Source organism: Strix aluco, chromosome 1 (genome assembly GCF_031877795.1).
Source record: "Strix aluco isolate bStrAlu1 chromosome 1, bStrAlu1.hap1, whole genome shotgun sequence".
NCBI classification, from domain to species: Eukaryota; Metazoa; Chordata; class Aves; order Strigiformes; family Strigidae; genus Strix; species Strix aluco.
Window position 1 is genome coordinate 31,476,677 of NC_133931.1, and position 15,302 is coordinate 31,491,978.

General features: G+C 42.8%; 1 protein-coding gene across 4 annotated transcripts; it reads left to right on the plus strand.

The window, feature by feature from the left end:
- Positions 1-201: 201 nt before the first annotated feature.
- On the plus strand, positions 202-14,297 carry ZFAND1 (zinc finger AN1-type containing 1). Of its 4 annotated transcripts, none has more exons than XM_074816770.1 (9): positions 229-327; positions 641-1,096; positions 1,188-1,230; positions 3,215-3,254; positions 3,615-3,742; positions 3,828-3,919; positions 4,729-4,853; positions 13,761-13,916; positions 14,068-14,297. In XM_074816770.1, the coding sequence occupies exons 2-9, from the start codon at positions 1,066-1,068 to the stop codon at positions 14,236-14,238; spliced, it is 786 nt and encodes a 261-aa protein (XP_074672871.1). In that variant the 5' UTR covers positions 229-327; positions 641-1,065; the 3' UTR covers positions 14,239-14,297. The 4 variants fall into 4 exon arrangements, with proteins under 4 accessions (XP_074672858.1, XP_074672871.1, XP_074672880.1 ...); XM_074816779.1 differs by having other exon boundaries at positions 673-1,096; XM_074816757.1 differs by lacking the exon at positions 641-1,096 and having other exon boundaries at positions 202-327.
- Positions 14,298-15,302: the final 1,005 nt, after the last annotated feature.

Consider the following 15,302-nt stretch of genomic DNA (forward strand, 5'->3'; position numbering starts at 1 on the left):
GCCCGGAACCCCGGGGCGCCGCTCAGCGCAGGTGTCCCTGAGCCGGGCGCGGTGCCCAGCGCTGCCGAGGCCGCAGCGGGACCCCCCCACGCCGGCGGGACCCCGCGCCCCGCCCCAGGCCCCGCCCGGGGATCGCCGGCCCCCAGCTGCATACCGGCCCCGCCCTCGCGCGGGCGGGGTGCCGAGCCCTCCAGTGTCCCGACAGCCCTTGCGCGCCCCGTTTCTGCAGCTTCTCCGCCCCCTCCCCCCTCGCGTTTTGCGACGCGCGGAAAATGGCGGAGCTGGAGCTGGGACAGCACTGCGGGGTGGCGGATTGTCGCCAGCTCGGTAAGGGAGGGCGCGGCGGGATCCGTCGGGGTGGTGGAGACAGGGTCCGGCGTCCCGCGGGCCGCCGCTGGCGGGGGCGGGGCCGCTGGGCCGGGGGCGGGTCCCGGGGCGGGGCCGCGGCGGCGGGGCCGGTGGCGGCGGTGGTGGGCGCCGCGGGGTGGTTCCTCCCCTCTGGGGTGCTCTCCGTGCTGCTGCAGGGCTGCAGGACCCATCGCCAGGGCCCGTCGTTTCAGTTGTGTCACCAGGTGGTCCATCCCCTGCTTTAACAACCGTTTTTCCACTCTTTACCCTTGCTTGCCTTCACGGATCTCAGGAAGTGGTGCTAATAAAAATGTGGCCTTTCAGAAAGGCAGCAGAAACGTTTGTACTGAAAGCTGTCAGACGAGACCACTCAGCCTTACAGAGGAAGTGACCGAGATCTTCATGACCTGAGCTTTGTAGTCCAGTCACGTGGTGGTCCATTGAGACCAAATCTGAAGGATGAAGAAATGGAGTAATGGCCTAGGAGTTGGGCATTTGCTGCCATTGGTGACATGGCTGAGTTCAGCTGACAGTGAAGTGATTTTATCTGTAAGAATTGTTGCAGTAGGAGGGGGATGTGTGCAGAGACTTAAGAAGTATGTGCAATTTAAATTACACAAGGATGGTATGTAAGATATGAAGCGTAGAGAGGAAGGAGCAGGATCATCAAGACTGTCAAATGGAGGAGGTGCTGGCTTTTTGGATGATTTTTGGTAGATGCAGTTAAGATACCTACCCCATGATATAGGTAAGCAAAAGTTATTAATGTAAAAATTAAGCTAGAAACTATTAGCAATACAAGGACCATGTTTAACTGAAACCAAATCTCTTTCTTACAGATTTTCTCCCCTTTGTATGTGATGGCTGTTCAGGTGTCTTCTGGTAAGTTCATAGAATCATAGAACATTTCAAGTTGGAAGGGACCCATAGGGATCATCAGGTCCAACTCCCTGCTCCTCGCAGGACTACCTAAAACAACCACATGACTAAGAGAGTGTCATCCAGACGCTCCTTGAAATCTGACAGGCTTGATGCCGTGACCGCTTCCCTGGGGAGCCTGTTCCAGTGACCGACCACCCTCTCGGTGAAGAGCGTTTTCCTAATGCCCAGTCTGAACTGCCCCGACGCAGCTTCATTCCATTTCCTTGTGTCCTGTTGCTGGTCAACAGAGAGAGGAGATCAGCACCTCCCCTTCCACTTCCCCCCCATGAGGAAGTTGTAGACTGCGATGAGGTTACCCTTCAGCCTTCTCTTTTCCAAGCTGTACAAACCAAGTGACCTCAGTCATTCCTCCTTAAGTCTTGCCCTCAAGGCCTTTCACCATCTTGGTCACCCTGCCTGGGACACACTGTAATACTTTGATGTCCTTCTTACATTGAGGCACCCAAAACTGCACACAGTACTCGAGGTGGGGCTGCGCCAGTGCAGTGCAGAGTGGGACAATCACCTCTCTTGACCGGTTAGCTGTGCTCTGCCTGATGCACCCTAGGACATGGTTGACCCTTTTGGCTGCCAGGGCACACTGTTGACCCATATTCAACTTGTCATCAACCCAAACCCCTAGATCTCTTTCTGTGGGGCTGCTCTCCAGCCTCTTGTCCCCCAATTCGTATGTATAACCAGGATTAGTCCATCCCAGGTGGAGAATCCTGCATTTGCTCTTGTTAAATTTCATATGATTGGTGACTGCCCAGCTCTCTAGTCTATCCAGAGCTCTCTGTAAGGCCTCTCTGCCTGTGAGGGAGTCCACAGCTCCTCCTAGTGTAGTATTGTTGGCAAACTTACTTAATGTACTCGATTCCTGTGTCCAGATCATTTATAAAAACATTAAAGAGCACTGGCCCAAAAATTGAGCTCTGGGGAACCCCACTGGTGACTGGCCGCCAGCCTGAGGTAACCCCATTTACTATAACTCTTTGAGCCCAACCCCTCAGCCGGTTGCTCGCCCATTGTATTACGGGCTTGTCTAGCTGTGTGCTGGACATTTTGGCCAGAAGGATACTGTAAGAGACAGTATAAAAAGCTTTGCTAAAATCAAAAAACAGCACATCTACTGGCTTCCCTATGTCAACTAGATGGGTGACCCTGTCATTAAAGGAAATTAAGTGGTCTTTCCTGTAAGATCTCAGTGTGGCAGTTTTGTAGACCTAAATGAATTTAGCATGTGATTCAGTTCAGATACATTTAGTTAAAAAATAATTGTTTTATTGAACTTGCCACCTTTTTACCTAGTGGCTGTTGTGGAGGTTTGAAATCAGTGGGAATATCTCTAGAATACAGGTAGATTATTTTGGAAGGCATCTAGTTTAGACCCTGTTTTGTACTGGGTTTTTTTGCGGGGGGCGGGGGCAGGGGGAAAGTATTTTTTCTTGTAGAAAAGAAACTGAAGTTTCTTCCAGGGTTCAAATCAGGGCCTGCACTTCGATTTACATCTCAAATAAGCAGAGGCAACTGAGATAAGCTCAGATAAACTGAGGGCAGATTTCACTTTAACATGTTAGAAGCCTTTAAGGGATTTCTGCTCTTGTGGAAAGTGATTCAAAATTCATTAAAACAGACACCCTCCAGTTGTTTTGATCTGAATTCTTAAGCATGCTAATGTTCTTATTCTCTTGAAATGGTTTATTATCTTGGGGCATAAATTCCAAGAGCTAAATGTTTTACATACTCGGGAAGAGTATGATCAATTTATTCAAGATGCGAAATGCATAGGTCAGAACAAATTTTGGAGATTCATTATTTAATTGCAATGTTCCCACGGTAAAACTTGTCAGATCACTCTTTAAACACTTAAATGTTTTCACATGTAGTTTTCTTTTTCTGAAATGCTGATAACGGTGTGATATTTTCTTCTTTTGTCACAAAGCCTTCAGCACAGGAGCCGGGATGCTCATGGATGTTCTGAGGTAATCTAATAATATATGACTACCTTAAAATTAAAATTCTGTGCAACTTAACTGTTTATTTTCAGATTAGATATATACACATAGTACGTAAGCATGAATTATTTAACTGAGAATGTGACAAGCTTACAGAAAGGAAACTGCTCTTCTTCTGCCTGTCAGAAGTAAATTGAGTTTGAGTAGGATGATGGTTCTTTTTCTAACTCTGAGCTAAACTTAACCAGGACAAAAGTAGGAGAGAATCAATGGACTAGTTTTGCCCATAGAAGGGAGAGCTCACACAGTTCTTTTGGAAAGCTGTGGTGGTGACTTGTATTTGTGGTATCTGTTTCTTTACACAAAATATTTTATACTAATGCCTAGGTGAATACCAGAAACGATTCTGTGAAACCAGGTCAGCACAGATCTTATTCATGCTCATACAAGGACTGCAATGGAAAGGAGCTTTTGCCAGTTTTATGTCCCTACTGTGAAAAACATTTTTGTCTAAGGTGAGTGGAACAGAGTGTTTAAACATCAATACTCATTCATTAGTGTATGGAAAAGGTAATAAAAGTTTTACACTGTTGTTTACAGACACCGGCATCAATCAGACCATGAATGTGAGAAACTGGACACACCAAAACCTCGAATGGCTGCCACCCAGCAGCTAGTTAAACATATTATAGGCAAGTACAGTGGGATATATATTCTACAATTTTCTTCATAAGGCTGTTTGAGCTTGTGACCTCCTCTGAGGGTTCAGGTTTGGCCAAGTAAGAAGAAAGGATGAGGGTTCCTTGTTTAAATAGCCCTAAACTCACATGTCAGCAGATAATACTGTTCATCTAGACTGAGACAAGACAACAGTAGCATATAAAGAGAATCTTTAAAGTTTAAATAGGGCTCAGGTTTCTTGCAGAATTATTGTCTTGTTCTCATTCTACAAGTAATGTAATTAATTGTGCCTAGCCATTATTATTTGCATATTAATTCATGTACAAATAATGCAGTTGTATTGGGTACACATGCCAAGCTGCTGGGATTATACCTACACAACCAAGATGGCAAAAAATTGTGAGTCTACAATGTAATGTTTGCAGCTTTTAAACAAGCTCTACGACATAAAAGAGAATAAACTGCACTGCCTAACTGGACAGTGTGGTTATGTGTAGAAAGGAGGACCTGAAAGTGTTGCCATATGAACGCTGTGATGGCTATAGGTGTAGAAACTTAGGAATTCATATATGTTTGTGTTGTGCAACCTGTGTTCACCTCATAATAGTGTTCAGCTGCTTTTAAGTGTAAAGAAGTTCTGCTGGAATTGTAACCATTCCAAATATTCTTGGAGGATCTGATATCATGGCTCAGGAGGACATGAAAAGGACATGAAAAGATGGGAACCTTGGAGATACGATGAGGCCCGATAGGCTAATTCCAGGATATGTTCAAGAGACAGTCTGAATCATCACACTAACAGGAATAATATTGTTCTCAGATTCTAAAAAAAAAGAGGAAGCAAAAAGCAAAAAACGTAAAGGAGCGAAAAACAGTGAGACAGCAGCAAAAGTGGCATTAATGAAACTGAAAATGCATGCGTGTGGTGACAACTCCTTGCCTCAGGTCAGTCATGTTTATTTTCAGTAATTGAATTCTCAAAGGAAATGGGAAGTTTTCTAAATTTCTTGTTCTTCATCTAGTACCCTCAGTTTGGTTTTGGATTTAATTCTTTAAGACCACAAGCGTTTATACATCTGTTTCAGCCTGGTACCCAAAAACACATCTCACTAGTCTTATGTCTGTTATAAGGTGTCTGTGTCGAGTTTGGAGCAGTCGGGTCAAATTCTTTTATTTTATAGCACAAATGTATTTGCCTGCCATATGGCTGTCACTCACACTGTGGGGACAGGCAGGTTCTTTTGGGGGTCCTTGGCAGAATGATGACGGCATTAAGTTCTAGTTACAATTAAAGATTTATTGTTTTAACTGACTTTGATGATCAGCATAGCATAGACATTTATGATCAGAGTAGAACAGGGTTTTTATAATTAGAATCGGTGTAGCACAATTTTCTAACTAGCGTAGCAGAGAATTTTAGAGCACAGCTTAGCTTATGGCTTCTAATCGCCTGGACCCTCTGCAGATCAGGTCAAGTCTTCATACCTGGCTTGCAGTGTCAAGATCACAGTCATCATCTATACTCGAAACACATAAAAGAATATGAGTCACTCACTCAGTCCTCCGAGGAAGCAGATGACAGTGGAGGTGTCCCTGGCCACTGGGGGATCACGGGTTTTGCAGTCCAGCAGCAGTTCTGGTCCAAGTCCCGCTTAGGGCTTGTAAGTGCTTGATTTTATGGGCAGGGCTCTGTGTGCTGCTGCTGTGCTTCCCTGCTCTGTGACGGCGTCATCACCACCGGGTTGGCCGGGTGCCTGGGACCTTCAAGGCCGGTAAGGAGGGGAGTAGTTGGCCTGGCACCCAGGGACCTTGGGGCTGATAGGGAGGGGGAGAAGTCTGCCTGGTGCGCAGGACCTTCAGGGCCATCAGGAGGAGGGGAGAGGGGACTGATCTGTGACCAGCTCAGTCGCAGAGAATGTCTGTTTGCCTTATAAAATGTCATTAGTTATGCTAACCGTATTACCAGGGGTCAGGAGCAGGCGGTACGGGTCACACATAGCCCACGCCTTGACACCATCATGAACAGGGAAGGACACCAATGGTGGTGGTATCATCACCTCTTGCCCACAGCCTACAGCTTAGCAACAGGTTCATAAAGAGGGCTCTGTGGCAGCAGTGGCCATGTGTTATTCGAAAGCTGTTCATCTGAGGGGAGAGGAGAGTATAAGACATTGATTTTAGCAGTTGATATGCATAAAGTTTTAAAGTAAGATATAGCACAAAATAATGTAATTCTAGCAGCTATAATAAGAGTTAATATTAAGAAAACATGACAGGCCCATGTTCTGAAGTCAGGTAGCCAGGACCACAGCCAAAACCAGTCAGCGGGTAGACCTGAGAAGAGTTGCTCTTGAGCTATTTGGTAAGTATGAACTTGTCATTGAATGATGTTTATATCATATTCAATTTGTTTAGATTTGTTAGTATAAAAGCAAGTGATGTTTAACAGTATAATAGACCTTGTGATGCTAAAGGTAATCCAAGGCCCAATGATTTTGAGTCGCTAATTGTGAAAGCAAACTAATTTCTCATTGCAAACATTTTTTAAAGTATCTACAGTATCATTTTGGACAATTTCAAGCATAGTAGAAATATTCACAATAGCTCTTTCCAGCTCCTCAATGTTTAAACTTGGAAACAATGCACGCATAAACTGATGGAATTTTGTCATTCCTTTTACCAAGGGATTGATCACAACACGCTTATAGCATACAGCGTAATGGTTGTGTAAAAAGGTAGAAATTATTTTTTTTTAATTGAAATGCATGGGGAAATTGAAATTCCCACCATTCCACAAGACACGTTACAGTATGAGTACCTGTTCATTGTGGTGGCAGACTTTTATAGGCATTTGCGCCACAGAGCCAGAACCATCCGGATGCTGAAATGGTGGGCCACTGCTTTGGTACTGTAAAGTTTCTAGGGAAACATTCCTCACACCATTGATGAGCCTCTTTTTCATTGTCAGGTTGATCCAATTTAAGCAGGTGAATGGGCTCATTCAAATGGTGTGAAAAGGGTTGGTGTATATACAGCCAGATGTGTTACTCCAATTACAGATTGTCCAATTGTCGTTAGTTCTTGACCAATCATTACTCTGTAGAACGTAGAATTAGGACCAGTGAGATTATAGTACTTTTGGCAAAATGTGCCATTAACAGTTGCTGTGAGACTCCAGGGTGACAAAATATTTAAAACAGTATTATTTATAATCACTGATTTGTTTTTACAGATCCTTGTGGTTCTTAAATTGGATTAATTACAAACTCTGATTTGATTATAGCATATCAGCTGAAACTGAGTTTGTGTCTGATCGTAGAGGAGGGTATAATCACAATTGCTTGCTTTTCCTACCCAGGGTGAATTTGCGTGTTGGGACACTGCAGTGGACCATGGGGTCTTATCATAACAATGTGCCTTAAAGGTTGCGTTAGATAATTTGGAGGGTTGGGGAGTGAGTATGCCCACTTAGGTTGGTACCAAGATGTTTTGGGAGCAGGTTCAGCTACCCACCCAGATTTAGCATCTGAAGACTGAGGGTGGTGTAAACAATAACGACAGTTTGATTCATTACCCATTTGAGAAATTGTGTTCATGAATTGAGTGACGCAATTATCATCCCATTCTTTAAATAGGGAGGAAGAGGGTAGAAATAAGGGGAAGTACAATACAGGGGGTGTTGTGATCATCTTTTCACAGTTGAGGTTTCCATGAACGTGAAGTGATGATTCCTTGGGCGCACTTCAGGTTTGCTCAGGCCAAAGAATTTGTCCAAGTATCGTTGAAGTGATAAGAAATTACTCATTCTTGGGAATTATTCAAGCCTCAGTGAAAGTTAAAGGGAGTCCCCATTTAGAAACAGTTTTCCGTATGCCCTTTTCTCAGGGAGTTAGTAAAGTGACATATTTTAACCATCAAAAGATAGTCAATAAGAACAGTGTCATCCTGAGAAAAACGATGGGCTGACAGTGGGGGTTTTAGGCATTTTATGGGTTGGAGAGATAGAAAATGAGCTTGTTCCACTGGGCATCTGGCAGGTGACTGCCAGTTACTTAAGCGTCAAACAGCTTTAGGGAGGGCTTTACCCCCTTTTCCTGTGTATAAACTTTGCCCTAGAGCTCATTTTAGTAGACCATTCCACTTCTCAACTGTGCCATTACTTTGGGGTCTGTAGGACAGGTAGAACACCCAGGCAACTCCTTGAGGTTCACACCATTCCTGGAAATGTTTTTTTTAAATGAGTGCCATTGTCAGACTGCACAGCAGAGGGCATGGGAGTGTCAGCAAACCAGTGATTAAATCCTGCCACAGGGGTAAGACCATCAGTTTACCAGCAAGCAAAAACTTTCGCTAAGCCTGTTACTATTTCAACTCCAGTAAGGCTATAACACCACCCCTCAGGTGTTTGAGGAGAGGTCCAACATAATCAATTTGCCAAGTGGACCAGGGGACTTATTTCCTACCCCCTATCTATTTGGTCCCCAAAAAGGTGACCTCCTGGCTGGGGCCTTCACATTGTTTCTTCATCAGTTGTTTCAGTAGCCGGGTTAGTGTTGCCCGTGTCCAGCTCACAGAATATCCGTGCCCAATATATTTAGGTTTCCTTGTTGCATTTGCTATTTTTGGGTGGCGAGGGGAAGGCAAAAGGGAAGTTCCAATTTTACCTTAACAATTCAATAAAGAACCACTGCTCCATTTACTCTGGTTACTGATATTTTCTGATGTTTCAGAGGAATAGCTCCAGGACATGATTCTACTTTAATCATGAATAGTTGTGCTCCAGTATCTACGAGGAAAGCAGCCGTTCATTTATCATTTACTGTGGCCCAAAGGGTTGGACTCAGTCCTGAAGATAAGGCCACTTGTACCTCTGCCAGTCCAAGCCCCTTGTCTAGTTTCCCTGATACTGCACTCTGATAAGAGATAAGTTAGGATATTTTTGTGGTTTAGAAGGGTTTCCATTTATGGGAGGGGGACTAGGTAGAGATGTGGATAGCTTTTCCTCCTTTTCCTCTTCCTTTGCTAGCAATTGGAGGGTTTTGGTAGGAAAATCATGGAGCAAGTCACCAGTGTACCCCTGATTTATGCAGGCACACCACCACTTGTTTTGCTTGGATCGCACGCTTTCAGTTTGATTAGGAAGTCTCCTGATGATATTATGTTATTTATTTAAATTGGCTTGATGACCGTGGGGGGCACTTGTTCCACCTCCAGGTGGTACCAAAGGAGTTAGGACCCAGTGCTGCTCCCTTCGTATGGGAGGGTCAGGGCTTAGTGCTTGCATTTTTTGGAGCGCTTGTGAAAAAGGGATTTCTGCAGGTAAACCCTGGCGTCTTTGCATAAAGATTAATTTCTCTGACCCTGCAGCTCCTTTTCCATCAAACCTCAAATCAGAGGACATAGCAAGAATATCCCAAGAATTAGGTTCATGACCTAAGGCTTCAGCTCGATGTAATAAGTTTATAATAGCTGCCTGCAATTATGCTTCCTGCAATTCATCTGGACCCTGCCAAGGAATTGTAGGTTCCTCGTTCCGATCTTGGTAACAGACGCCTCTTGCCCACTGAATAGCTGAGGTCGATAAGGTTCAAGTGACGTTCCCTCTGACAGTGAGAAAAATTCCAGGACCTAAATCTAAGTCTTTTGCCTCTCATACAGAGATACTCTTGCTGCTTTATCATGCCAGAGGGTCACAACCATTTAACTATTGACTGCCCATGTCATTTTTTGTACATTGCCTGAATTTTCACAAATAATCCACATTAAAATCTCGAACATTAGTAGTGTCCCTTCTCTGTGGATTGTTCCCCTGTGGGTCATCAGTAGTCATTTCTACTTTAGTCAGGGGTCGTATTGGTACAGAATCAATTATTTCCTCATCAGATTCACCTGAGCTGTCCCAAATGTCTCCATCCCAGTCTATCATACATAGCTACACAGACGTTATGGGGTCTATATCACTACCTTTTAACAGTTTTTCACTATGTTTTCTTGCTTTCCCTGTAACTTGTGGCACTAACTGTTTTTCAAAATACATTCTTTTTTCCAGACTTGCTATCAGCCTTTAATTTGGTTATACTTAATTCTAAATCCTTCGCTGACAGTTCACCTTTCAACTTTATAATTTCCTCTTCTAACCTTTCAACTCGTTCGTTCTCAATTTTTCCATACTGCAACTAATGCCCAGCACATTCATTCATTCTGTCTGTCCTTCTTCACTTTACACATATCCTTCCATTTATAAACTCAATCCATACAGCATTTGGATCACGACTTACTGCCTCTAGCCGCTTCTTGTCCCACTTGGGATCTTGCCATCCATTTTCTGTAAACCCCCTGCTCCAGGAGGTCCATTTACCAGGGAAATCAGTCATCACTCTGACCCAAGGATCCTGCCGACTACGCCAATTTATTCTGTCATCCAGCACTGTGGGGACAGGCAGGCTCTTTTGGGGATCCTTGGCAGAATGATGACGGCATTAAGTTCTAGTTACAATTAAAGATTTATTGTTTTAACTGACTTTGATGATCAGCATAGCATAGACATTTATGATCAGAGTAGAACAGGGTTTTTATAATTAGAATCGGTGTAGCACAATTTTCTAACTAGCGTAGCAGAGAATTTTAGAGCACAGCTTAGCTTATGGCTTCTAATCGCCTGGACCCTCTGCAGATCAGGTCAAGTCTTCATACCTGGCTTGCAGTGTCAAGATCACAGTCATCATCTATACTCGAAACACATAAAAGAATATGAGTCACTCACTCAGTCCTCCGAGGAAGCAGATGACAGTGGAGGTGTCCCTGGCCACTGGGGGATCACGGGTTTTGCAGTCCAGCAGGAGTTCTGGTCCAAGTCCCGCTTAGGGCTTGTAAGTGCTTGATTTTATGGGCAGGGCTCTGTGTGCTGCTGCTGTGCTTCCCTGCTCTGTGACGGCGTCATCACCACCGGGTTGGCCGGGTGCCTGGGACCTTCAAGGCCGGTAAGGAGGGGAGTAGTTGGCCTGGCACCCAGGGACCTTGGAGCTGATAGGGAGGGGGAGAAGTCTGCCTGGTGCGCAGGACCTTCAGGGCCATCAGGAGGAGGGGAGAGGGGACTGATCTGTGACCAGCTCAGTCGCAGAGAATGTCTGTTTGCCTTATAAAATGTCATTAATTATGCTCACTGTATGTGGAGGTTTGAACTGCGGTACTGGTCACACATGGCAAACTCATCTCAAAGGGATGCTTTTCATGCTCAGTACTGAGAGGCTTCTCAGTAGGGCCTCAGGTCAGTTGTTCCTGCCTTTGGGTTGGAAAAGGGTTTTGACAGTTGTTTTATGTTTCTTTCATCCTTTCTTTGGTTCTTGAAGTATTTCACAGATTTCTAATTGTTTTTCACTACTGTGGCAAGTCAAACTTGGTGTTCAAGTCTTTTTCATATATCAGGATTATGTTGGGTTTGGAAACAACTTGATTCTTTCAACCAGGGTTTCACTTTAGATCTGTACTTAAGCATCCTCTTAAAAGAACTGTATTTAAATTACTTTTTACCACATTGTTATGTCAGGGTGCACCAAGTTTAGGCCTATTATATTGATTTTATAATACTGAAAACATTCTATGTGATAGTGCTATTGTTAGGCCTTATCTTAGTAAAGTACATTTGATTATTGTTTTTAAAAAACTACAGCTATTCCATTACTCAGTCTTCTTATGAATTTCTTTTTTTTATACTCTGTCATGCTTAGAAATTAGATAACTCTGCTGAGGCAGAAGTCATAATACAAAGACCTGCTTGTAGCATTCTTCACAGATAGTACCATGTTAATAAATATGTGCTGGAGGAAAAGTGATTAATTTCAAATATTGTGGGACACAATTAAAAAAATCCACCCTTGATACATACAAGAAAATTTTTAAAGTTGCTTCCTAATTCCAAAGCCAGTAAGCTCTAAAATTACTGTATGCTAATTTCTCTTACTATTCATTTTCTCATTTGGATATTAATTGTTTAGTCATCTAGAATAGTGATAATTCTAACATGATAAATTAAGTCTGTTAACCTTCAGGACCTCTATTTAAATTTCTTCCTGGACTCCTTCTAGCCTTCTTCTGCCCAGCTTGTTCCAGTTTGATGACAGATTTTTTTTGAATATGAAGATTCTGGGATGTGTCTTTGGCACTTTAGTTCTGTCATCACTATACAGAGAAGATCGACACATTTTTCTTGGCTGTGCACAGCAAAAGGACAGGGGGCGATGGGCACAAGCTGCAAGATATGAAATTCCAATTAGATAATAGGAAGAAAAAACACAGTGAGGGTGGTCAGACTTTGGAACAAGCTGCTCTGAAAATTTTGCAGAGTCTCATCTTTGAGATGTTCAGAACTTGACTGAATGCAACTTGGAGCAACCTGATCTACCTTTATAAGGTCCAGCTTTAAAGTTCCCCCTGCTTTGAGCATGGTTTTGGACCATGTGACACCAGAGGTCCTTCCTGGCCTTTCTTATTCTATGATCAGAAAAATCAGGCTATCTTAGAAATATCTCTTCTCTGTCCTCTTTGTTGAGATTAGCTTTCTGTAGATGCTTGCTTCTTTTGGTGCCAGACCTTGATATGAGTTACCCCTCTGGAGACTGATCAGCTCAAAACAGGAGGGCCATGCTGTAGAGTAGTGTTAGTTATTGTGTCACTGACTGATGGGTATTTTGGATATGGCACAGAAATTCCAGGAGGCATATCCCATAGTTAAGGATGCAACAGTAGAATGAACTGCTTTGTGAATTAAGTTGCAGTGAACTGTGGGAGGCTCTCTCATCATCCTTAGAACTGGAGGAGCAACTGTAGGAAGGTGTCAGGGCTCTGATTGCAGTTGAGTGATGTTAGCATGTGTCCATAATAAGATGGCTGTTGTGTTTGTTTTACAAGTTGTGGGCATTTACATTTTAGCAAGATTCAGGTCCAGCTTCCCTTGCCCCTTTGTAATATTCCTGGATGTTCAAGATTTTTTTGTGTGTGTGGAGAGCACTAAAGTTTTGAGGAGAATACACAGGTTGAAATTCAGACTCAATTTTATGAACATAGCTGGGGGAAGAGTAGTTCCATATTTTTCTAGGGAAGATGTAAATAAATCCTTTAAAAAGAAAACTTCTGTCTTGTTTGATAGTGTCTGGCTTGGACTCAGCAAGGGCGATCTGAACTGATGAATATACCAGTCATGCTTGCTGTGTCTTCTGTTGAATGTCAAGAAGAAATAAACCTGAAGAAGGGATTGTCCCAATCCTGTTCAAAATCTCTCCCTCATAGATCATTCTTGAAATTTCTTAAACAAGTGTTTCAGTCTAGTAGATACTGAAAGAGCATTTAGTACATAAAAGGAGGAAAAGCAGGATGAAGGATTAGCTGGCCATGACTGGAAATGAAGCAGGCATTTCTAGTACGGTGAATTGTTCTGTTTTAACCACCTTTGCATTCCAATTTGAGACATTACAGTTCTGCCAAAAGCCAGCACTGCTTATTTAAACTCACCTTTTTCTCCCCAGAGCAGTCATTATTGTCTAGTAAACCCAGGGCAGACACCTTTTCATGTCTGTCTATATATAACAGTCTAGCTGTGGGGCTCTGGTGAAACCTTTCTGAACTTACTCTCCGTCATATATGTGCCTGCAGCTGGAGGGGATGTGAGTCGATAATCTCAGTCATTTATATTCTGCAGTAAAATGGGGCCTTGGTCCTGATGGAATAGAACAAGTTTAAGTTGGCAATTTTGGGGTTGAAGTTTAAGTTTTTTACTAAAAACCTATTAGATGTGTATGACTGGCATTGTGTGCTGTTTCTGTGAATAATTTTTGTTTATTTTTTATGTTTTTCTAGACAGAAAGAATTTATTTTCAAGTATTTCTACCAAAGGGGAACAAAGAGAAAAGCAAGCCCATGTTCTTCTGCAATAAGTGGAGTATTGGCAAAGTAGTAGATTTTGCAGCTTCCTTAGCAAGCCTTAAAAATGACAACAACAAATCAACATCCCAGGTAAATCAGTAACAATAACAAACATTTTCCAGTTTTTTGGGTTTTGATTTTGTTTGGGTTTTTTTTTTCTCTTTTGTCCCTCCCCCACCCCACTTCTTGCATCTCAGATAGGCAAATCTTGATGTCAATTTCTGTGCTATTTGTCTTACAGAAGTTGAGATTATGCCATACTGCCTCTGGAGAAGCCTTGCCATTTGAGCACACATTGGAAACATGGCTGTCTGATAAAGACTATCCGTTGTACAATGGTGGAAATATAATTTTGGAGTATCTTGATAATGATGTTCTATTTATAGAAGATACAGAGTCATACTTTAGTTAATCAGTAATTATCACACAAAAAAAAGAGATAATAAAGACAATAAAGAGAACTTGAAATTATTCTTTTCTACTTCTTGTGTAAAAGAGGAAGAAATATGGTAAGAGGAAGAAATACAGTTCAGCTAGAAGCATAGCATTCAGCAGCCTGTTGTTTCATCCGGACATTTCTGACCTTAGGTAAATCTCTATTGTTTCCTCTTCAGCAGTCTGCAGGATGGATTTACTAAGTTTTAACACAGTTGTTTACAGTGATTCTGCACAAAGAAGTTACACCTCTGGGTGCATAAGTATGACCTCTGGAATTAATGGATTTCTCAATTGTCAGTGTCTTGACATTGTTTGGTGCTCATTGAGAAGATTGTTTAGAATATCAGTAGTTGATGTACTCTAGTTTTTGGGTATCTTTTGGTGGATTTCAAAGCTGGATTGTAATTTTAAAGTGAACATAGCAAGGAGGAACTACAAGATTATTTTTACCCCAGTTATAGCTGTTTTGCATTACTGAAATATAAAAACATGTAATGTTGCACACAAATACTAGGGCCAGCACTTTCCTAACCATAAGTTCTTATGTATAACCAATGAGCCTTGATTCATCCTTCTTGAACAGCCTGTTACAACCTAAACTCATTCTGCAGTGGCCTGTCTCTGTTTAAGCTAGAAGAGTAGAACCCTTTCAAGACTAATCCCTCCAATTTGCTTTCATCTGTTTACAATTATTCAGCAAATGTTTTCCAGTGGGGAGGAGCTGGAAAGGCAGTCCTGCAATGGCAGAAAGGACAATGTATGAACAGGTGTAAACAGAGCAGTGGAAAGCACGAGCCTGAGCTCCATTTGCAAAGCTGTGGTGTGTTTCTACCACTCCGTGATGCTGTGCAGTGTGAACAAACTACCCAGGAAAACCTATTAATAGGATCCTAAATAGGCTAGCAAGATTTTCAGCAGCAATCAGCTGCAGCATGTAAGGTGTGATCCGTTGCTACTGAAAGGACCTAGTGGCTTGTGATCAGGGTGCAGTATTCAGACAGAGGGGGAGAAATCTCCATCTCCCACAGCCTGACTCAC

Bases quoted from the DNA above. Each gene is read 5' to 3' on its own strand.
- ZFAND1 (XM_074816757.1), top strand. From the start codon at position 273: ATGGCGGAGCTGGAGCTGGGACAGCACTGCGGGGTGGCGGATTGTCGC. The intron at 3,743-3,827 runs GTGAGTGGAACA...TGTTGTTTACAG, and splicing joins GAAAAACATTTTTGTCTAAG to ACACCGGCATCAATCAGACC. The intron at 4,854-13,760 runs GTCAGTCATGTT...ATGTTTTTCTAG, and splicing joins GTGACAACTCCTTGCCTCAG to ACAGAAAGAATTTATTTTCA.